The sequence below is a fragment of the Sylvia atricapilla genome, chromosome 11 (assembly GCF_009819655.1).
Source record: "Sylvia atricapilla isolate bSylAtr1 chromosome 11, bSylAtr1.pri, whole genome shotgun sequence".
NCBI lineage: Eukaryota > Metazoa > Chordata > Aves > Passeriformes > Sylviidae > Sylvia > Sylvia atricapilla.
Window position 1 is genome coordinate 12,172,212 of NC_089150.1, and position 22,042 is coordinate 12,194,253.

The 22,042-nt window shown below is 47.6% G+C and overlaps 1 protein-coding gene across 1 annotated transcript; it reads left to right on the forward strand.

The window, feature by feature from the left end:
- On the forward strand, window positions 1–21,009 carry RAB7A (RAB7A, member RAS oncogene family). The gene is made up of 6 exons (XM_066326682.1): window positions 1–92; window positions 16,607–16,667; window positions 17,762–17,888; window positions 18,686–18,904; window positions 19,415–19,543; window positions 19,667–21,009. Exons 2-6 carry the CDS (start codon window positions 16,615–16,617, stop codon window positions 19,760–19,762), a joined length of 624 nt encoding a protein of 207 aa, XP_066182779.1. The 5' UTR covers window positions 1–92; window positions 16,607–16,614; the 3' UTR covers window positions 19,763–21,009.
- The last annotated feature ends 1,033 nt before the right edge of the window (window positions 21,010–22,042 follow it).

A 22,042-nucleotide genomic window follows, 5' to 3' on the forward strand; every position in this document is an offset into this window, starting at 1 on the left:
GAAGCGGGCGCGGGAGGTGGCGGGGCCCATTAAAGCCGACGAGGCGGGCGGGGGTTGTAGCGATCGGGGTTGGGCCGCAGCGGCAGCACCAGGTAAGCCCGGCGGCACCGCAGGTCTCGGTAGCTGTTGACGGGGATAGGGGGGCGGCCTCGTCCCGGGCAGGGAGCCGCTCGTGGCCCCCTCCCCGGCGCTGGGGGCCCGCGGTGGGAAGGTGGCGGAGACGGCGCAGGCGGCGCTGTCTCGGTGCTCCTGGCCGGCTTTGCGCCGGGGTCCGGCTCGTTTGTCCGCCCCGAGGCGGGCCCAGGCGGCCGCGCTGCTGGCGCCGAGCTCCCTGGATCCGGGCCCGGCGCTGCCCTCGGGACAGTACAGGGGGGTCTCCCCAGGAAGGGCTCCTCCCCGAGGACCTTTCCCAGGATGCGCGTTTTGCCAGGCCTTTGTGGAGCCTCCTCTGCTGAGAGGCTCGTCGAGGCCCGAGTAATGCCTCCCGGGGAGGGAGCGCATTGTCTGCGGCGTGCGGAGCTGCTGTAGCTCCTCGCGAAGCCTGAAGAGGCCTTCGGGGCGGCTGATGGCCGAACAAGGGCCGGGGCTCTGAGGGGGGCGTTGGGTTGGGACGGTGAAACGCTGCTCCGGGGGTCGGTGGGGATCGCTTTTTACGTGAACCGGTAACCCCGGGAGCAATTAATCTGACCAAAGAGGCGGCCGAGGAGACTGGCAGTTATTGCGAAAGTCGGTGTGTGTAAAGCCTGGGTCAGTTCTGAGAGCTATTAGGGTGGATGTCAGAAGTGCTTTTGTCTGTGAGTGTATAATAAGGTAAATTAAGTGATAGATGCATTATTAGTTTCCATATATAGAGAGGGACTAATAAATATGGAAATGCCTGATGGGTTGTAGTTAAGACAATTGCACTCCCTATAAATAGAGGGATTATTTTAGTAGTAAAAAGGCTGTCTTAATTTGAAGTAGGGTAGGTAACCTCAGCATCAAAATGAGTATGTCTCACCTGGTAATTCTAGGCCTTTTGTTCTCAAAGCTGGAAGTTTTAATATTATCTCTTGGAAAGCTACTAATGTTTGCTGAGCTGGTATGATCTGTGTGTATGAGGTTTTTATATGTAAACTGAGAACACGTGATAGAATGAAGATCCCCCAACTCTAAGCAAGGTGTTCTTTGTTTGACACTTGCCAGCATGGAACCTTTAAAGCTCTCAGTACTTGTCACTGGCTGGCCAGCTCTGGCCTGTGCCCAGCAGATTGTGTGTCTGTGTGGGAATTGCATCTGGGGAAGTGGAGAATTCTCTTTTTAGGGGAATGGTACATAAGTAGTTATGGCACAGTGTTTGGCTGTCTGTGACTTGAAGGCTATGGTGGTACCAGTGGCATGTGAATAGTAGCTGTAGCCTGGCTGTGGTTCCAGAAGAACCAGGCTGTTAGAGTCTGTGCACCCTGCTCTCTCAGGAGCTGAATTTGAGGTTAAAGTGGGTGGAGTAATTTGAATATTCCTTGTTAAATAATCGAGGCTTCGTTGCTGTACTTACCCAGGAAGAACAAGTATACTTGTCTTTCCCCCTCTCCCTTGTGACTCCCAACAGCTGACTGAACACATGACTTGCCCTCCATGAGTGGACCCACCATGACTGCCTGGCTTTAGCCCTCAGAATTAAAGCGGCTCTAATACTGTTAACTTTCAAGCGCTGCCTTTTCTTTTTTTTCTCTCTCTTTTTTTGTTTTTTTCTTTACTCTGTGCTATTATGTTAGTATCCTAGATGGCCCTTAAATAAGAAAGGCTTTTGAAATCTGATAGCCATTTCTTGCTCTCCCAACCTGTAGTGTGAAGTAAAACTGATAAGATTGAGGGGAGTAGCTGTATTAAATATTCTTTTTCCCTGTGGTGTCATGCAGTGGTCTCTGCCCTCAAACTGAAATACACTGATAATAGCTCAGCATGGCATCACAGAGTATTCCAAGATGGAAGGGACACAAAAGGATCATAGAAGTTCAATTCCTGGCCCTGTACAGGACCCCCCCACATGTGCCTAGGAGTGTTTAAGTGCTCTTGAGCTCTGGCAGGCTTGGGGCTGAGGGCACTTCTCTGGGGAGCCTGTTCCAGTGCCCAGACACCCTTTGGGTGAAGAGCTTTGTCAAAGTAGTTTTTGGCTGGATATAGGGAAAAAGTGTCATGCTGTTGTTGTGATCCTGTCACGATAATGAAGAGGTGGGGAGCAGGACACCCCGAGTTGTACCTTCAGGGTGACAAGAGTTTAAATAACTGTGTTGCAGAGTCTGAAGTACAGGCATCCTGGCCCTCCTGCTGAAGCCAGGGAATCAAACTCTTTGAGGAGCACAGATGTTACAATATTGATAAATCCTTAAATGAAAGTGTAAAATATACAAACTCTGCTCTGGAGTGACCTGGGGAAGATATGATTTTGCTTAGTTTGCTAATCAAAATGAAGGCTTGTGAGCAGGAGGGTTACCAGATTTATTTTCTGCACTACCTTCTTAAAGCTTATGTTTTAAGATACTTGTATTGGAAGATTTTGAGAATTACCTGTTGGAGCAAATCTTTGGCAAAGCTTGTCCTTGAGGAAACGTGACAGTTACCATCAAACCATCTATGCAAAACTGTAAATAGCTCTGTCTCTAACATGTATGGGATTGTGCTCTGACTTCTGTGTTAAAATGAGACTGCTTTATGCAGAACTTAACACTTGGCTGTAAACAAAATTGCCTGTGCTTGATTAGGGTGTGTTTTTAAATGCTGTGTTGTGAGAGGGGGTTTGCAGGTATGTATCTTGAGAGTAAGGACTATGAAATAGGGCACTTGGATGTTTGCATCCTCTGAAACTGGTGGATGATGTGGGCTCACAGGTGAAACTTTTTGTTTCATGTCCCTGCCTTTAGAACACAGTGATTGTTAGGTTCAATTTACTTCAGTTACTTTGTGAAGCAAGTACAGAGCCCTCACCTTGCACATGTCCAGTGTTTTCTTATGTCTTCTGGGCTTCTCCTTGGCTGTGACCTGACCTGCTCTCAAGTCTGTTACTAGGGTCTGATGGACCTAAGATTCTCTTGCAGAGCTATAGAGTAATTTAAAGATTGTTGCTTCCACAGAAGGGAGTCCAGCTAAAACCTTACCTAAATGCTGAAGTTGGTTGGGCACTAACATGTGCTGCTTGTCTGACAGCAATCTTGCATCCTTCACATGCTTCATTCTTGCACAGCTTTGTCTTGATAATTGCAGTTTAATTGCCTGATGAGTTAGGGTTGAGTTGGCTTCCCTCTGCAGCTTCTTAAAATGATCTTTTGTAGTTGCTGTGTAACAGTCTGCCTTCAGAAATAGCTGTGACCAGAGATTGTGAGGATAAAAATGTCAGTGTCTGCAGCATCAATCCAAACACGAGCTGTGCATCTCAAAACTGAATTAGGTATGGATAATTAATTGAATGACAATTGTTAATATACCATTTCTTATTTCCAATATACCATTGCTTATTTCTACAGTGAGGGATTTGATTGAAGGTCCCATTTCTTTTTAAATGCACCTTGAGTAAAGCTTACAAATGAGCGTCCAAGGTCAGGAGCTGCACGTGTGCTGCTCAGAAATAGCAGGTGATGAAGGGATACCCCTGTGTCACTTGGTTCTCCTCTGGCTCCTGGTGTGCTTGTTGCTTTTGCTCTCTGTTGGTAGGGATGCAGTTCCCAATCCCAGCGTGCTGCTGCATTTTGTGCTGGCAGAGATCTGCCCTGGTGATGTCATCATTGCTGTCAGCACTGCTCCTGCGAGGCTGCTCCTCCTCTCCTCCGATGCCAGCAACCAGCACTCTGTCTGTGGGGGAAGCTTTGTCAACACTGCTGTTGCTACCTCGTGGTCAGTGACCCTGGGAAGGGAAGAAAGCTCATCAAGGCCACTGAAGTGTGTTGATTTGCAGCTTATCTCAAACAGCCTTGACTTCTTTTTCCAGGAAACCTGGTATTGAGGCCATGGCTGTCTTCATAGAGCAGTGAAGCTTCAGGATGGAGTGCACTGCCTTTGAGATAGGATTGAAGTGTAAACCTGTGGCACTGATTTCTGTCTGTATGATTTAAAGGCACTTGATATAGTGAATGATTTGCGTTTTCTATGCATAACCACTTAAAATGACAATTTAAGGTGACTAATTGTGTCTAACTGTACTTGGATGAGTTTCAAGCAGAAATTGTTAAATGAGATATACTAAATCTTAATGTCAGTTTAAAAACCCTATATTTTTCTTGAGTCTGTCCTATATACTGTAACTTTGGCCACTTGAGAGAGAAGGTGGACTAGTGAAGTGGAGGCCAGCAACTGGAGCTGCCTTCAGAGCTGACCTGCCTGGAGGACCTGGACCTTGGTTACTAAGGCTACCAGTTTATCTAACAAGTCTGTGCTGAGCCCTTGAACTCTTTCCAGCTGGATGCAGAATCATCTTCAAAGTAACCTGTCTGGTGCTTATCTCCCTCAAGTAGGCTGAGTCACTCAGCTCCCAGACATGGATAATGATATCTGGAGTCCAAACTGGCACGGTGGTGACATTGTCTTGAGCATGAGCAGTGAGGTTTTAGCTGAGACATACCTAGGCCTGACCCTTTCCCTCAGCCTAACAAGATGCCAGTTGCCCACAGAGGTCTCTTAACCTCACCATGCAAGTAAGGTGTTTATTGGACCTTTGTGGAGCTTCATCAAGAGAATAGGTGAAGTGGTAAAGTATTGGTGCAGGATCTATGCAAGAGGTATGAGGGTAGGAAGTAGAGTGTGAAACTGAGTATCATCCACAGTACAGATTCCTTGTTAGTCACTGACTCAGCTGTCATGGCAAGCTACCTGTTGCACTCCCATCCTGGTACTGAAATACTTGTCCTTCCTGCTCTGCAAACCACATTTGCATAGTAAGAGGTATTGAGTGTGTGTAGGATCAAGAGTTCTGCTTGCAGATCAAGGTGTAGTTCTTACATTACAACCTGTCCCTACAGAAAGCTTCCTCTCTGGAAGACTCATCACTGACAACAGGACCTCCTGGAAGGAGGAGTAATGCTTTTGTCATTAGTGTTGATCTGGTGCTTCTGTACATCTGCTGTTCTGCTAATAGGCTCTCCTATCATTACTTGTCTTTTCTCCTCTGTCAAGCTTCTTATGCTGTAGGAGGCACAATATTCACTCTCTGATCTGAGTATCAGGTGTAAGTTGCAGCCTCTGGCAGACCTCCTCAGGGCTGTCATTTGGCTTGGTCAAAGTCTCCTTTTAGTCTCTTGTTTCCTGTCCAGCCTCTAGGAACTCTGGCAGCCAGGAGTGGATAAACAAGGCTTGTTTACCACTGACAAGGTCTAAGATCTGTATTTTGCTTACCACTGCAAAAGCTATCTATTTGTGTTTCTGAAACTGAAAGCATGACAGGAATGTGTGAAAACTTAAACTGTAATCAAAACTAGAAATGAATCTGAGCACTTAAAAAATATTATCACATCTGGTAAATAGCTAACAACTCAACTGTTTGTCAGTGGCCTGGCTAACTTAGAATGTTTTGAATTGGGCAGCCTTATCTTCTGGACACATAGATTAAGGCCCAGCTGCCTCTGGCACTGTGTTTGTTTTACAGAAAGCAAAAAGTGAATTGTGACTCAGGGTATGGCCTGGTGTGAGAGCTGTGCCAGGCTCTTGATATTCATGTCAGGGTTACTAAAACTGTTGGGTGGCTCCACTAGCTGGGTGGGCATGTGCCAAAAGGCTGACAGACACCACTGTATAAACTGGGCTGTATGAGCACCATATCTGTGTTCCATTTAGTTCAAGATTTATTTTACTGATGGGAAAGCTGTCCACCAAGGAGGCCGTCGTGGTAGAGGCCTCATGGAAACTGTGCTGGTGTAGCTGCAGTGCTTTGCGTAGGCAAGGCCCTTAGTCAAGACACGTGGCTTGTTGCCTAGTGTCTCCCAGCAGCCAGCTATGTGCTCAACTCTCCTCCCACATCCTGAGATTGTCTCCCCCAGGGCAGAATAGGGGAAGTTAAGCTTGTTCTGATAAAGGGGGAGGGGTGTTAAAGCAAGCATGCCTGTTCTTGTAACAGCTTCATCGTTGGTGGAAATCTGCTGGGAGCTACCTGAAATCCTGTAGGATTTAACAGGGGAACTCCTTCCTGGAAGGTAGGGGCACAGCAATACTGATTCTTGAGTGACATTCCATTCTTGACATGATTTCAGCCTCCAAGAGAAGGGTAGCAGAAAATCTTGAGACACTTGCTATCAGTCTGTTAGGGTATGTCTGCCCAGTCCTGAGAGGATATTTGGTGTAAGCGCCATTTAGCTGCTGGAGGAATCAGTGGACTAAAACTTCATGACTAGAAACATCCAACTTTCAGTGAAGCTACTGCATTTGGCTTTCTTGTAAGGATGTCTTCCTATAAGCTGAAGACTTCTACTTCAGCAGCCCTGGCTTTCTTTCTGGGAATCCTGATCTTTATTAGCGTGTAGCGTTAACTTCAAAAGGAGCTTCCTGGACTCCTCTCCTGCCACAGCTGTAGTCTCTCATACCTGCTACCCACTGTGGAGATGATGGGAATCATCCTCAGGTTGTCAAGGAGCAAAGTGATTCCCCAGGCTGGCTGCCCAGCTTAGCTGGCTGCGTCCCTGGTGGCATTTTCTTCACTCCCTTCCTCCCATTAATTTGGCTTAGTGTGTTTATCACCTGGAAGAGCCTACATGTGCTCCTGTGATGTTAGGCTTAGCAGCAGTCTGGGCAAAGTAGACAGCAAGAAATGTCCTCCAGACCTTTCACACTGCTCCTAAGCACACTGTTGGTCTGATTGAACATGGAGAAACATCTGCTGTGGTACTGTAAGCAAATACATTTTCATGGTTGTTTTACTCCCACTTGCAAACCATGTAGTCAGATCAACATGATGCCTCGTCACAAGAAGGTGGCTGTTATGATATCTAAAACAATAGAAATCAGAGATCAGTTTTTGGCGTTAAGAGTGGGGTCTACTCCTAAGTAGTTTGGACTTTGTAGGGTAGAGTAATTCATTATGGCAGCTTTACAGCAAAAAACTTGTTGAGTTCTACAGCTAGTATTTAAACTTTGTGCAGCATAGAACAACTCTCATCTGCCAGGAGGTGTGACAGGCCTGTGAATCAGTGAGGCAGAAATGCCAAGAGGTATAACAGGCCTGTGAACCAGTGAGGCTTGGACTGAAGAGCTTGGCTTTTAGAACTTGGGCTATGAGCCTAACTGATCATATGCATCAGTGCCCCTCAGGAATGCAGTGCTCTCCAAATCTCAGCCCTAAGGGAGCCACAGCTGAGCTGAGACCTCAGGCAGGGCAGACCCCTTCTCATGTGCAAGTCCTGTGATTTCATTGCAGGCATGGCTCCTACCAGTGGCATTGCTTCTGCCTTCCCTGTGTTGTCTGGACTCTGGCATGGCTCTTGTCACTGAGCTCTGAGTCCTTTCCCACATCAGGGATGTGTGATAGGGCCTTCACCTGAGGACTGAGGGGATGTCTGAGGCAACCAAAAACCTTACTAGCACTGACAGGAATGTCTTACCCAGTACAGGCTCTGGAGCTTCCTTGATCACACCGAGAATCTATTATGCTCAAAACTGTTCCAAAGCTTCTATTTCCCAGCTGAGTTTTCTGCCTGTTTCTCCAAGCTGTGTGTTTGCCCATCATTCTCTTCCTTTAGCACTGAACTATCTTAAGAGCATGTTACCCATGAACAGGACGCAGCAGAATATTTGTGTAAGGCTGGTGTCAGCTCCTCTGGGAGCTACTTCAGACCATGTCAGTTGCCTTTTAACACCAGTTTGGCGCCCGGATTGAAGCAGACAATGACCAGAACTTGAAGTCATGTGGCTGAGCTGCTGCTGCTGGTTCCTAAGCTTCACCCAGTTCGAGAGCAGCTGCTCCAGCACTGGAGGCTGCAACTCCACCCTCAAAAGGAGGTGAAAACTTACTGCAGACAGCTGTAGTCTAAAAAGCTAATTCCTCTGAGATACTGAACCATGTTCCAAGATTCAGTTTTGATTTGAGCCATGTCAGTGTGCTAGCAGGCATCTAAAGCTCTAGGCTGTTCTTCAAGAAGGTGAAGCTTTTGGCATAGGACTCTCAGATGGGGATGAGATATACTGGACATACACCTGACAGCTTGCAATATAATGTTTTGCACAAGGTATCAAAAATTAAGTTGTAGCTGAGACTTCCAGCTCCATGAGCAGAGGTAATTTCTGTCTCACAGGGCTGTCTGGGAAAGGTACCAACTGGACAGAAGCCTGCTCTTGGTGGAGCAGTAAGCAGCAGGCAGCTGAGCTGCTCCTCTTGAGGGAATGAGGAGCTGTGCTTGAGCTTTTGGCTGGGTACCAGCAGGAGGGAATATATTGCTTAGAGCAGCAACGTAAATGTGTTGGGAAGAAGGAGGTGGAAATCAGTTTTGAGATGCTCCTGATAGAACAGCAGATAGTGTACCCTTCCAGTGAAGCTGTCACAGGAATATCTTGCCAGCTGCTTTTGGTGTGGGCTGTACTTGAACTGACTGCTTCTCCGTGGTGCATCTGTGAGGCCTGAAGGCACCTCAGATTCTATGGACCCTAGGAGCCCGTTGCTGTCAAAAACAACCTGTTTACAGGAGCAGTTCTTGCAAGTTGTCAGCCCGAATGACAAGATGTTCCTGATTTCCTCTTTAGACACAGCATGTGTCCCCACTAAATGTGAGGCTTTTCTTGATGGTCTTTCCAGTGAGCTCGGGAAGCTGAGCTCCTGATAGTCCTGTCATGGGAGTGGAAGAGTACTGTCCTGCTTGTGCAGCCTTTGTCAGTGCAAGACTCAACCTGCCTTATAACTTCCTACACTTCTGTAGTGGTCCTCAGTGTGAGGATGCTGGATACATGTTCCACCCATAGAGCACCCAGGTTTGGTATGAAGGCTCTGTAGCAGTCAAAAACATCAAAGGCAGGCGTATTTCTAGTTTATTCCTTGAAGGCAACTTAGCATCTCTTAAGCCATGTTGATATGAAATTAATAGCTCCTGCTGATTGTCTTGTGGCTACTGCTGTGCTTTTGCCCAGCTGAAAAGACAGGACTTCTGTCCTCCTTGGGGGCTATTGTGTCACTCTTGAGAGAATGCAAGTGGCATGTTAAATGTTGGTATCCCTTGGTCTCAGATTTGTGTTGAACTGTTCAGGCAGTTACTTGTAGCTTTGTATTGGTTGACATCTTGTTAGCAATGTCTGTCTGAGGGGCTAGTGGGAACCAATCTGTTGTTGAGTTGTAACTGGTAAAGCTTGTTCAGCTCCATCTGGGGCTCTGCTGCAGCTGGAGTTTGAGGCATCAATACAAAGGGTATCTGGACTGCTCAGACAGTCTGCAACCAGGAACTGTGACTCTGGTTAACAAATGGCAATAACAGGCTATGCCTTTCCTTAGGATGAGGCCTTGCTTTTTCAGAGTAGCTGAAAAATTTGAGCAAATTCATGTATCTACTCAAAGGTTTAGCTAAAGTATGGTAAGGTACAATGTGACCATCTGGCAGGTGGTATCTGCCAGGCTGTTTGGTGTGGTTGGTCCTCTAAAAACAGGACAAACATTCAGTGACCATATCATTTCAGTGGCTGAAAATCTAAGCAGACATAAGCCCTTGAGATGCCAAACATGCTAGGGAACTTGCTACTTTTGAGAGGGAACTGGTTCAGTCTGGCTGAGCTAGTCCTGAATCATATTTCTAGCTTCAGTTTCCTTGAAGAAATGCTGAACTCGGGGAGGGAAGAGGGAATAAAAATAGCTCTCTGTAGTACAGAGACGTCCATGCAAGAGAACAGTGAGTAGAGGTGCTGTTTCTGTGTCAAAAGTGCAGTTAGCTGTATTTTGGGACACTTTTCCTGCGTTTCAAGACAGAAGATTCTTTCAGACCACAAGGGTAACTTGTGGGTCACTGTGGTGAGCATGCTGCTGTATGTAGTAGCCTCTGATGGAGACCTGATCTGTCCACATCAGCTTGTTCATGGTGGATGTTTTTGCTCAAGGTCCTGTGGTATAGTGGAAAGTGGAAGCTCATCAGCCACTGTTGTGTCGTGTGGCAACAGTGTTCATGGTGTCCAGGGTGGTTACAGGCACCGGGAGGGAAACAGACCAGATGAGTCTCTTTTGTTAAGCACAGAGTTCATTTTATTTTCCTGCCCCCACCCTGAGTCGGGGTGGGAGGAGAGGGCGAGAGGTGAGAGAGAGAACCCCAGCTCATCTCCCCTTAAGTGGAGGGTCTGGGGCCAAGGGCAGGTAAGGGCATTGACCTGAAGCCAATGGAGACACACCGAGGGGGAAGGGACCACAAGGCCAAGGTCATTGAGGGGGAGACAGAACTGACCAAACCACTGTGTACAGAGCACATTGGAAGTATCCCCTCAGGCAGGAAGGGTAGCTAGGGTCTGTCTTGCTAAGGCCAGACCCTGGGTATTACATTGAGTAGTGGCTGAAAGGACTCCACAAGCCACAGCACTTAATACAGAGCTGCAGTGCTTCAGGTTCAAATACACCTTTTTGTGGGATACCTGCTTACTCCTGTGCTGCCTGCTGGGACAGGGAGCAAAACTAGGTATCCATAACTCTTTGAGTCTAGCTCTGCTCAATGCCTGCTGCCCTACCACTTCATTCCTTGGTATGGTGTTAAATATTCCTGGCGGAGGACAAGGGAAGATGCACTGTCCAACATCCTCACTTCAGCACCAAGCTGGTTTCTAGCAGAAGGTGCAAGTGGCAGACTGATAGCTGTAGTAACAGGGAACTCTGGTCAAACATTCCAGCCTCTACAGACATGTTAGGATTGTGACTCCAACTGTTCAATAGCAAAGCTGAAACAGAAAAGACTGCTCAGCAGCTTCCAAAGTGTATGGCTATGCTGCTGCTTAGGGAGCCTTGTCTTCCTAAGGTGAGATTCCCCTGTGGCTGCATGCTTTCATGGCAAAACTGTCCGTGTGCAACTTAGAATACTCCTTTTGCAAGGCCTGCTCCTGTTAAAGCATAGCTAATCTGAGGTCTGGTGAGCCATCAGTGCAAACTACTACTGTTCCTTCCTTATATCAACCCAGTAAATGTTAAAGTGCCTACATTGTGACTTGACATGTGAATGTCTCTAAGGAATTTGTAACCCTCCATTTCTCCTTTGAGTAAAAGCAGCTGTCTTAATATGGCAAGGGAAAGGACAGTTGTAATGTACTCTGAAGCAAGAAGGGAAACCTAATTAGACTTGGCATAGGCTTTATTTGCTCTTGCATCTGAGCTGTAGCGCTATGAAGCTTCATAGGATGGGTTTTGACTCTTCCTTGAAAGATCAGCTAAGCCAGTGACACTTGCAGGTTAGGTGTTAGGGATTTCTCCTTGCTACTCCTGCAGGTCAGTGGTAAAGGTAGCAATAACAGTATTGTGGGAGAATGTGCTGTACCAGCTTAGTTTCCTGAGGGTCAGCATATCATTAATGGCTTGTTTGCTTAGAGAATAGGCATTAAAAATGGAGTGGAAGATCTCTTCTCCTGTATTAGAGACAGCTGTGTCATTTCTTTGGCATCATTTAAGCCAGGGGGAGGAGTGGAGCTGATTGGTCTCTTGCCTGATGTGGAGTGTCTGGTGGCTCCTGAGCAGGGCTGGCTGGGTGTGCTGCTATAGACGGTGTTCTGAGCAGTCCTGCAGATGACCTCGCAGAATCAGAAGGATTTCATGCAGTGTAAAACAGAGCTGAGTCTTGGATCAAACCTTAACTAACAAGTTTTTCTTAGTGATGCCTCTGAAAAAGGAAGTGTTTATTCATAAGTGCTCCTGGGATTGGACACAAGCCCCATGTGGGCTCTCACTGCCCTCTGAAGGGCGTGTGCCTCAACAGGGCACTGCTCTGAGTAATCGTGTCAAATGCCATAAGGCAAGACACGCTGCATTATATAGTGCAAAACAGTCTTAGTGCTGAGTCAGTGGCACTCCAGCCTATCTCAACTCAACCATTTTCTGCGGGACCTGAAAATGTTTCCTTGTACTGGGCAAGGAATAACTCTGAAGTGTTGGTCTGTTTATGCCTGCAGTGATATTAAAGAGGGCTTGGCCCATCAGCTGGCTGAGCTTCAAGGCAGCATCAGTCAAGCCTGGTGGAACAAGGGTGTGAGACAGGGCAGTGTCCACTGCTAGTCCCTGGCAGGGCAGGAGTTCCTCACTGTCTCACAGCCCATACCAAATATGAAGCTGTGGCAGCTTCTCCCGTGCTATGGCTCACATCCGTTGCATCACCTGGGATGGAAGCTGAGTGTCTCACCTGCCTGGTGTTGATGGAGCAAGTGACAGCCCTTCACTCGGCTGGATAGCCTTTCAGCTATGACAAGGAGTCAGTGTCAGCTCTGACTCAGCCTGACTTCCTGTGTCTGCAGGTGACTGCTCAGCTGAGTTACTTCTAAGGTGATGAATCTTGACAGAGCAGTTTTTCCCTTCCCTCATAGTGGGACTTCAGGCTATGTTGAACTTGGGAGATAAGCATCCAGTGTGATTTAGTGTTGCAATTTAGGGCTCTGCAAATCCCTCCCTAAGCATGAGAAATAATGCCAGCTTGTCCAAAGCTGCTTCAAATACCAGGAGGCAGTGAGCTGCAGCAGCAAGTGATATTTGAAACACTCTGAGGAAAATACAAGCAGTTCCCAGAAGCATGCTGGATTCTGGCACAGCCACTTCTGGGTGGTTGTTTTCCTCTGTCCTGAGGAAATCAGGTGACTTGCACTGGACCTGAACCTATGCAGATGTTTTTCATGACAGTTCAGTGTACACAGATGTCTTTTAGCTGTTTTAAAGCTCTATTCACTTGCTTCTTGCTCCATCTGGGCTGCTTGTGCTGTACAAGTCTCTGGCTTGGCTGACAAAAGTGTCACTGGTTATGTGCTTTGCGAACACAGGAGATGCAGACTTGAAGGAGCTCCTGTGGTCTGTTCTCCCCATGGATATGGTGGATCTTGGCAAGAGCACGAACAGAGCTGAATGTTGGTGTTGTTGACAACTTTCAGCTGGCTCTATCTTGGTGAGCATAGCTGGGCTGTCAGTTGAATCAGTGAACAATGCAGTCCACTGGAAAAGAGAGGTGTTGACAGCTGGAGAAACTGTCCTCCACATGCTCTCTGGCATGTGCTAACACCAATCAAAGTGTGTCATGGGCCCTGTGGGTGACCTCTCACGGCTGCTCATTCCACAGCCCCTGGCTGTTATGTCCTTAGCACCAAGTCCTGTTTAGATGTATCTCAAGGATCTCATGAAATTATGCAGGAAATAAAACCCAGAAGGGCCAAAGCCCAACTAGAACTTAATTTGGCTAGTGCTGTAAAAGACAATAAAGTGTTTTTATACCTTAGCAACAAAAGGAGAGCTACAGGGAATCCCCATCCTTTATTAGATGTGGGGAGAGACAGTGATAAAGGATGAGGAAAAGCCCTGCTGCGTGACTTCAACACACGCTCAAGACTCTGCGGCTGTGTGGGTGCACACTGAGGGGGAACTGGTGGAAGTGCTTCCTGATCCCCTTTCAACCCAGCAGTCATGGCTCCCTTGGGAGGTCCCAGTGGGCTGGAAGTTGGCAAATGAAATGTCCACCTACAAGAAGGGTAAGAAGGAGGATCTGCAGAAGGCCTGGTAGTCTGACCTTGGTGCCAGAGAAGGTTATGGAGCAGATATCTCAAATGCCATCACGCAACATGTACAGGACAACTGGGGATCAGGCCCAGTGAGCATGGGTTTAGGAAAGACAGGTCCTGCTTGACTAACCTTGTCTCCTGTGACAAATTACACTCCTTAGTGTATCAGTGAAAGATTGTGGATGTGGTCTATCTGGATTTTAGTACAGCCTTTGACACTGTTTCCCACACCATTCTCTTGGAGGAGCTGGCTGCTCATGGCTTAGACAAGTGCACTGTTTTCTGGTAAAGAACTACCTGGATGACTGGGCCCAGAGAGTGGTGGGGAATGGAGTTACATCCAGCTGGCAGCTGGTCACCAGTGCTGTTCCCCTGGGATTCAGTACTTGGCCCAGTCTCGTGTAATGTCTTTATCAATGCTTTGTGTGAGGGGATCAAGGGCACCCTCAGTAAATTTGCAGATGACTCCAATTTAGGTGGAAGTGTTGATCTGCTGGAGGGTAGGAAGGGCCTGCAGGGGGATCTGGACAGGCTGGATCAATGGGCCAAGGCCAGTGGTGTGAGGTTCAACAAGGTAAAGGTAGACCCTGCCTTTGGGTCACAACCCTGCATCTCCAGGCTGGGGGCAGAGTGGCTGGAAAGCTGCCTGCCAGGAAAAGATCTGGGGATGTTGGTTGACAGCAGCTGAACATGAGCCCAGGTGTCCCTGGGTGGCCAAGAAGGCCAGTGGCATCCTGGCTGTATCAGCAATAGTGTGGCCAGCAGGAGCAGGGCAGTGACTGTCCCCTGTACTGGGCACTGTTGAGGCCACAGCTCAGATCCTGGGTTCAGTTTTGGGCCCCTCACTACACAAAAGACATTGAGGTGCTGGAGTGTGTCCAGGGAAGGGCAGTGGAGCTGGGGAAGGGGCTGGAGCACAAGTCTCCTTGGGAGTAGCTGGGGGTGTTTAGCCTGGAGAAGAGGCTCAGGGGGACCTTATGGCTCTGCAACACCTGAAAGGAAGATACAGCCAGGTGGAGGTCGGTCTCTTCTCCCAAGTGACAAGAAGAGGAAACAGCCCCAAGTTATGCCAGGGAGGTTTAGATTGGATATTAAAGAAAATTTCTTCACTAAAAGCACTGTCAAGCAGTGGAATGGGCTGCCCAGTGCAGTGATGGAATCACCACCCCTGGAGGTGTTTAAAAGCCATGTAGTTGTGGCACTGAGGGACATGAGTTAGTGGTGGCTTGGCAGTGCTGGCTTAATGGTTGGACCCACTGGATGATCCTAGAGGCCTTTCCCAACCTAAGCAGCCCTGTGACTGCGAGGTGGGTGCAGTCCAAAAGGTGTAGCTGTAGGTGCATGAGGGTGCTCCTTCAGCTCCTGCAACATTTACTGGCAGCAATGTCTAAAGCACTTCATGTCTTCTAACCCTCAAAGCTTGAGATTATTAAGATCTTTTGCAGCTGGACTGCATCTAGTGAGAGGCTTTTACATCTTGAGGCCTCCTGTAGTAGTGGGGTGAAATGGGTGTAGTTATTTAGCACATTAGGCTGTTGTGTATCCTAGGAAGCACACAGGATCAAGCTGCTTGGAAGACATAAATCCCTGTTATAGTAGCAAAGGCCTTTTTAGCTGTAGAAATCAGGAACAGCTTCTGAAGAGTATGGGTTGTGTGCTGTAATGAATGTGACATAGCAGGATGGGGATTTTAGGGTACCAAGCCCCATATATAAGGGCTAAGGCCTGTTGTCAAGGATCTTTGAAGTCAAGTAGCACTTGACTATGGGCATCTTGTGGCTCCTCTTGCTGGACTGAACCTGCAGGGCTCCTTCAGGAAAGCCAAGAAGTCCTTGTGCTGTAGAGCAGGTCACTGCCAAAACAGGGTCTGTGATCTGATCTGGAACAGAAGAATGGCTGGCCCATCCCCTCCCCAGAGGTGTGGAGAAGGGCCTTATGGCAGGATGGGTGTGCTCAGTCACTGGCAAGACCTTGTACTTGCTCTCACTGTGCTCAAGTGTATCCAGAAGTGTATTTAGGCTTGCTGTAGCTGGTGAACTTGTAGCTGCCTCACTGATCTGAAGGAGAACTGGAAGCAAATAAATGTGGAACTCTGAAGTTCAGCTCTCTTGCTAGTTGGATGGACCATTAGTGGCCACTTTAGAGCCTCCTGCCTATGAAGTTTTTCAGCTGCAGGATGCAACTGAACGAACAAGCCGTGGAGTAGATGACCATCAGTAGGCTGAATGTTGGGGTTTATCACTGTAACCTTATTACACCAAAAGCTGAGGTGGCAGTAGTCAGCTTCCTGTGCCCTCAGAGAAGCCCCGGAGTCTGGTAGCAGTTTGCTTTGTAATTCAGCTGTCCTGTGTGGCTGTTGCAGCTGCTCCAACCCCTGCATGTTCTTGGGGTTTGGTTCTTTCAGAAAGCACAGCTGCTAGAGAAAGCTACTACTTCTCTAAGCTCATGATGGAGGAAATGCTGGGGGATTTTTTCTTATTTTTTTGCTGGGAAACTACTGAACAGCGCAAAAAAGCTTGAGTGTGGTATTAGAGACTTGCCTGTTTACCCCTCACTGTGTGGCATGGGTAAGAATTATTAGCCTGTGTCGGGAACTGGTACTATTTACTGCACTTCCTCAAGTCAAAGGAGATGGCTTGGGGTAGTATATCTACCAAATGGCCTGGGAAAAGGATCCAGAGGGGTCTTGGTACAGTAAATGACAAGTGCTCGGCTCATCTGCCTTTTGGTATTAAATTGCCACTGCTGGTCTGACATGGCTCAGCCTGTGCAGTGGCAGACACATGGTCAGCACTGAGTGTAGCCTTGAATTGGAGTCTGGTTTCAGGAGTGCTGGGCCCTGCCTGTCGTTGGCTCCTTGCTGGGAGTCAGGTTTCTCAGACTCCAAATTTGCTGCTTGCTTTCTTGGAGGAATGATATACTAATGGTCTGTGATGGGATTGTTTTTCCTTTCTAGAGTGAAAGATGACTTCTAGGAAGAAAGTGTTACTGAAAGTCATCATCCTTGGAGACTCTGGGTAAGTGGAAGAACCATTAAGGTGCTCATCTGTATCTGGCTAGAGCAGCCCTCTTGACTAGTGGGAGCCTGGATGCACTGTAAGATCTCAGCAGTGCTGGGAGGAGAGGTTTTACAGCCTATGGTAGCTGTGTTACCTCACAGGTCTAAGAACTCCTCTCCACCCTCTGTCTTGAATATGTCCCTGAAGTTTAGTATCTTAAGGTCCTGCCACAATATTAAATGGGAAAAATGTGTTGGGCAGACCACTGGAGTAGCAGAGAGGAATAGCCTTCTGCAAGGAGGATGTGTTATTGGAATGAGTGCTTCACTTAAAAAAAAAAAAAAATAGACCCCCAAACCACCAGTAAGCATTCTTAGGTCACTTCCTAAAATTCTGTCTCTGTCAGAGACATAGTTTGTACCGAGCCATCTGCTTTGCTTCTCTGGGCTAGCTGGAGCATGCTCCTTGGAGTGAAAGGCTTTGCTCTGTGCTCTCAGCAAGGAGTCTGCTCTGTTGTCATGGGTTATTTTGCTGTGCAGGCTGTAACCTGATTCCCATGACATAAGGTTTATTTATACTGTTGTGCCCAGCAAGCTGTTGTTCAGGGAGTGTTTCTCAGCCACACAGAGGGCATTTGGGCCTCTAAGCTTGCTCTCTGGGGAGGATCTTCACCTCTGGGTGCCTAGCATGTGTGTTTGTGAGCTGTTGCCATCTGAGATTGTCTGGTTTTCCACCTCCTCATTCTGCAGAGGGTGAAGATTACTGTTTGTGTTGGGTTTCTCTGAAGCACTTCGTCTTCCAAAATTGCCTTCATGGTCATGATGTGATACCTGTTCCTTACCAAGGATCAGATCAGTGATGGGGAAGTTAGGTTTCTTAGGATGTAATCCTTTGGATCCTTGGATAGCTAATGCTCTTACTCAGCCAGTGCCTCAGCATGTCTTGGTGTGCAAGCCCCTTCTTGCAGAGGTGGGTGCTTTATACCCTGCTTGAAAAGCCAGAGGTTATGGGCAGGGAATGGCACTGGAATGTTCTCTTCAGGGTGATTAACTCAAACATCGTTGTAGAAACAGCCTACCAAGTTTGTCTTTCTTTTTTGTGTTTTTGTGCAGGGTGGGAAAGACATCACTCATGAACCAGTATGTGAATAAGAAATTCAGTAACCAGTACAAGGCTACGATAGGCGCAGACTTCCTGACAAAAGAGGTGATGGTGGATGACAGGCTAGTGACAATGCAGGTAAGGAGGGACTCTGCTCCCTGCTGCAAGAGGTACCATCACCCCACTTGTGTGGAGGCATCTGCTCTGATGTAGCCCAGACTGCTGTAGGGGTTAGTGTACTGGGTGTGAATCTTGTTTGCACTATACTTCTGTTAGATGTAAGTGCTTCTGGGCTTCTCTACAAATTTTTCCATGGGCTGAACAAGGGAATGCAAAGATTAATCTGGGTTCAGCTAACAGCAGTGTTGCTAGGCCCTGTTTAAAAAAATGGATTTGGTACTGTCAAGTAAACTAGATCTTGTTAGAAAGATTAACTTCACTGAAGTTCAACTGGAAAGGGGTGGGAAAGGACTCCCTAGGTCAACCATTCGTGTCACCCAAGTCCTGTGGGTGTAGTGTTAACCTGCCAGCCTGCTTATGTCTCTGGTATCTGAAGCTTTCATCTCCCCGTGGTGAAATTGACTGCAAGGCAGAAAAAGCTGCAGCTATCAGAGGCATGTCTGGACTCTGGTATCCCGGTGCATCCAAGCACTGCAGGCAGGTCATCTGCTGACCCTAATACCCAAGTCCTGCTTGCCCAGAACAAGGGGTATGTCCCTGGCTGAGGCTGAACACGAAAAGGGTCAGCTATCTTTAGAAGGTGTTTCTGGCTCTTGATGCTTAGTACCTGTAGAAATCCCCAAGCCTTCAGGTGCTGCTGTCTGCCTGGCTGGGGGCTATATATACACCTGGTGGGGAGTTTTGGAATAATGCCCTAATTGCAGGCTGACTGTGTCAGAGTAGAGCTGGCTTATCTGCCCTGTCTCTTGCTCCAGATATGGGATACAGCAGGCCAGGAACGATTTCAGTCTCTGGGAGTTGCCTTCTACAGGGGAGCAGATTGCTGTGTGCTGGTATTTGATGTCACGGCTCCCAACACGTTCAAAACCCTAGACAGCTGGAGGGACGAATTCCTCATTCAGGCCAGTCCAAGGGATCCTGAAAATTTTCCTTTTGTTGTGCTGGGAAACAAGATTGACCTAGAAAACAGACAAGTGAGTACTGGGACTTATTAACCTCCTCTTAGGAAATTGCTGGAGTGGGGGACCTTGTATAGAAACACAGGAGGGTTACCTGAGAAGTGGGAGTGGGAGGTGCCTGAGAGTGACTCAGATGTTGTCTGCCACCTGAGAAGGGCTTCTTGTGCCTGGAGAGGTCAGAGTGCTGTGCACAGCATGCTCCTGCCCACTGGTGGAAGGATTGCAGCAGCTTCCTGGGGAGGTGCAAGTAGAGGAGCTGCTTCTCCTCCCACAGATGTGCTGAGCAGTTCCTATGGGAGCAAGCCAGTGCTCTGTGGTCTCACTTCCCATGGGCATGGTCCTCCTTACCCTGGGGCTGGGTTTGTCAGGTGGTGGGAAGTGGTCTCCTGTGTTCTGTTTCAGGGCTGCAGCTTTGATGAGGTCAGAGCTGCTTGGGTTGGATATGAGGGATCTCTGGCTTTGCCCTGAAATTAAAACCCCTCCTTGCATAGCAGAAGGTAGTGATGCTGCTGTCTGTCCACCTAGGTCACCACAAAACGGGCACAAGCCTGGTGCTACAGTAAAAACAACATCCCCTATTTTGAAACCAGTGCCAAGGAGGCCATTAATGTGGAACAAGCTTTCCAAACGATTGCACGAAATGCACTTAAACAGGTAGGAAGGGGGCCAGTGTGCATCCCTGTGGCGGTGCTGTGGGCTCACCCTCAGCCTTCCCCAGCTCCTTGCATGCTGGGAGTTGTCTGCAGAGCTGTGGCACTAACTCCTTCTCTCCCACAGGAAACCGAAGTGGAACTTTACAATGAATTCCCCGAACCCATCAAACTAGACAAGACTGACCGAGCGAAGGCTTCTGCGGAGAGCTGCAGCTGCTGAGGGGAGAGGGAGGGGTTGAGCACAGTCCTTCACAAATGAATATCACACTTAGGCCTTCAAACACACAGCCCCTCTTCTGTGTTTAAAATGAAATTACAAAAAAAAAATTGCATCTCCAGCTGCCAAAATCCACCCTTCTCTCATGAGCATCTGAGTCCTGCACTTTAGAGCTCATGTCCCCACACCATCCACATCACACTTCTTGGTAACAGACCTTTCTATTAGTTTAAAATGGAAACTCTTATGTATGTTTGGAACTGAATCTAATTCCAGGTGTCCGGTGGAGAGAAACTGTTTACAGGTAATCTGTGTAACAAGTTACATACATTTTTAACTGTCTGGTGTTTTCCCCTGTGAAGGCTGCAACTGGAAAGGCTGATTACCCATAGTTCATTGCAAGCTCAGCACTCAGTCTGACTAGGTTGAGTTTTGTATGTATCTCTGTTAATGCTTGTTACTTTTAACTAATCAGATCTTTTTACAGTATCCATGTATTATGTAATGCTTCTTTAGGAAAAATCTTATAGTACATGTTAATATATGCAACCAATTAAAAATGTACAAATTAGTGTAAAATTCCTGAATTACATGTTCAAGTACTGAAACACAGGTTGTGTAGAAAGTGAGGAGGACACTTGTGACCTGCGGTGTGCTAGCAACACAGAGTCCAGATAGAGGCAGTATTCTGTACAGTAGAGATGAACTATGTAAGCCTTCTTGTTTTGAGGCCAAAAAGGCTTCATCTTCTGGAAAAATCTGTCTGGCTTCCTTGTATTTAAATTCTCAGATTTGCATAACACAGCATTGATATGCACACTGGATTATTGGATTTAAAATTAAATACAGCTATGAAATGACCTCATTTGTTCACCTCCCCTACTGCTTATTAACTCCTGACATCCTGGAGCAAGCATGAGGAGCCAGAGCTGAGGTGTCCCTGTGGCTCTTTGTGCTGTGGAAGCAACTCCTCTCCCACTTGGGGTGTGGTAGCTGTTTCTTGATGAATGACCTGGACTATGAATCTTCCCTTTCTTCTTACTGACTGCTAATCTGGATGTTTGGTATGGAAAAACTTGGCAATCTAGTCCCTTTCCTCTCTTCCTTTCTTCCTGGTATTTGTTCTTGCGTTTGTAGCTTGCTTAAATGGAGCCCTTCTACCTGTTTTCCAGAGGTCTACATTCTAGTACGTAGGCTGAGCTCTTATGTAAAGAAACAAACATGATGCCAATAAACTTAACAAGAACAAACCTTCTTGTTTACTCCTGTTTCTGACTCTTTTTTTTCCCTCCACTAACATGCTTGCTTTCCTCTGTCTAGTCACCATTCCAGCAAGCCAATGCCTGCTAACAAAGACATTTGTGCTTCTTTCTTACTATCAAGTTTGTGCCTTCCAGCTTGGTTTTTGAGTGAGGCGAGCCAGCCCTGCTTGCTTGGCTGGGGCACTGCTAGAAGCTGATTGCAGGGGAAGGAATGATGCTGGATCAGATCCCTCAGTGAGCACAGTCCTTCAGCCCTGTTCTGGGTGTATGTCCTGGCCAGCCTTTGTGTTCTGGGACAGACTGTTAAAGCTCTTGCTGCCCTCCCGTTGGAGGGGTTGTGTGAGCAGAGCAGGCTCAGCTCTTCCTGCTCACCAGCTAGGCTGGTCTGGGGCTCCTTAGAGTGAGTTGAGGCCCTTTCTGTGGTCCAGACTAGTCAAAGTTAAACCTTTAATTTCTACGTGTCGGTATGACCCTCTGCTTGCACTCTTCAAGGCTGAACTGATAACTGTACCCGGAGGAAGATGGAAAACAGAATTTAGTGAAATGAGGGCAGTTATTTCAAGAGCTTTCTAACAGTTCTTGTGCTCCATATCCTATTTTATGGTGCTGTCTGATCACACTTTTCTCACTTGACTGGGCTTTTGCTGTCCACATCAATCTCAAATAACTGCACTAGCTGTGTGTCCTGGTATGACCACTTTTCTGTCTGCATACTTTTTGAAAGATTGGGACCTTCTGCTCATCTCTATTTAAAGTGCTGCTCTGCACTTGTTTTCTGTCCATACAGCTGGAATGTGGAGAAAGCCAAGCTGGAGGAGGGAGGAACAATAACCCTGAAGTTTTTAAGGGGATGGTCTGAACTTTGCAGCCCTCTGCCTGCTTTGGTCTTGGGTGGTGGAGTTGGGGCTGCAAGGGCTGTGCTTGAGTCCTCAAGTGACCTGTGTTTAATGTCCTTCCAGTCAGATAAACGGGTAATAACCCAAGGCAGAGGGAGAGTGCTCCAGATGGGCTAGGACAGCTC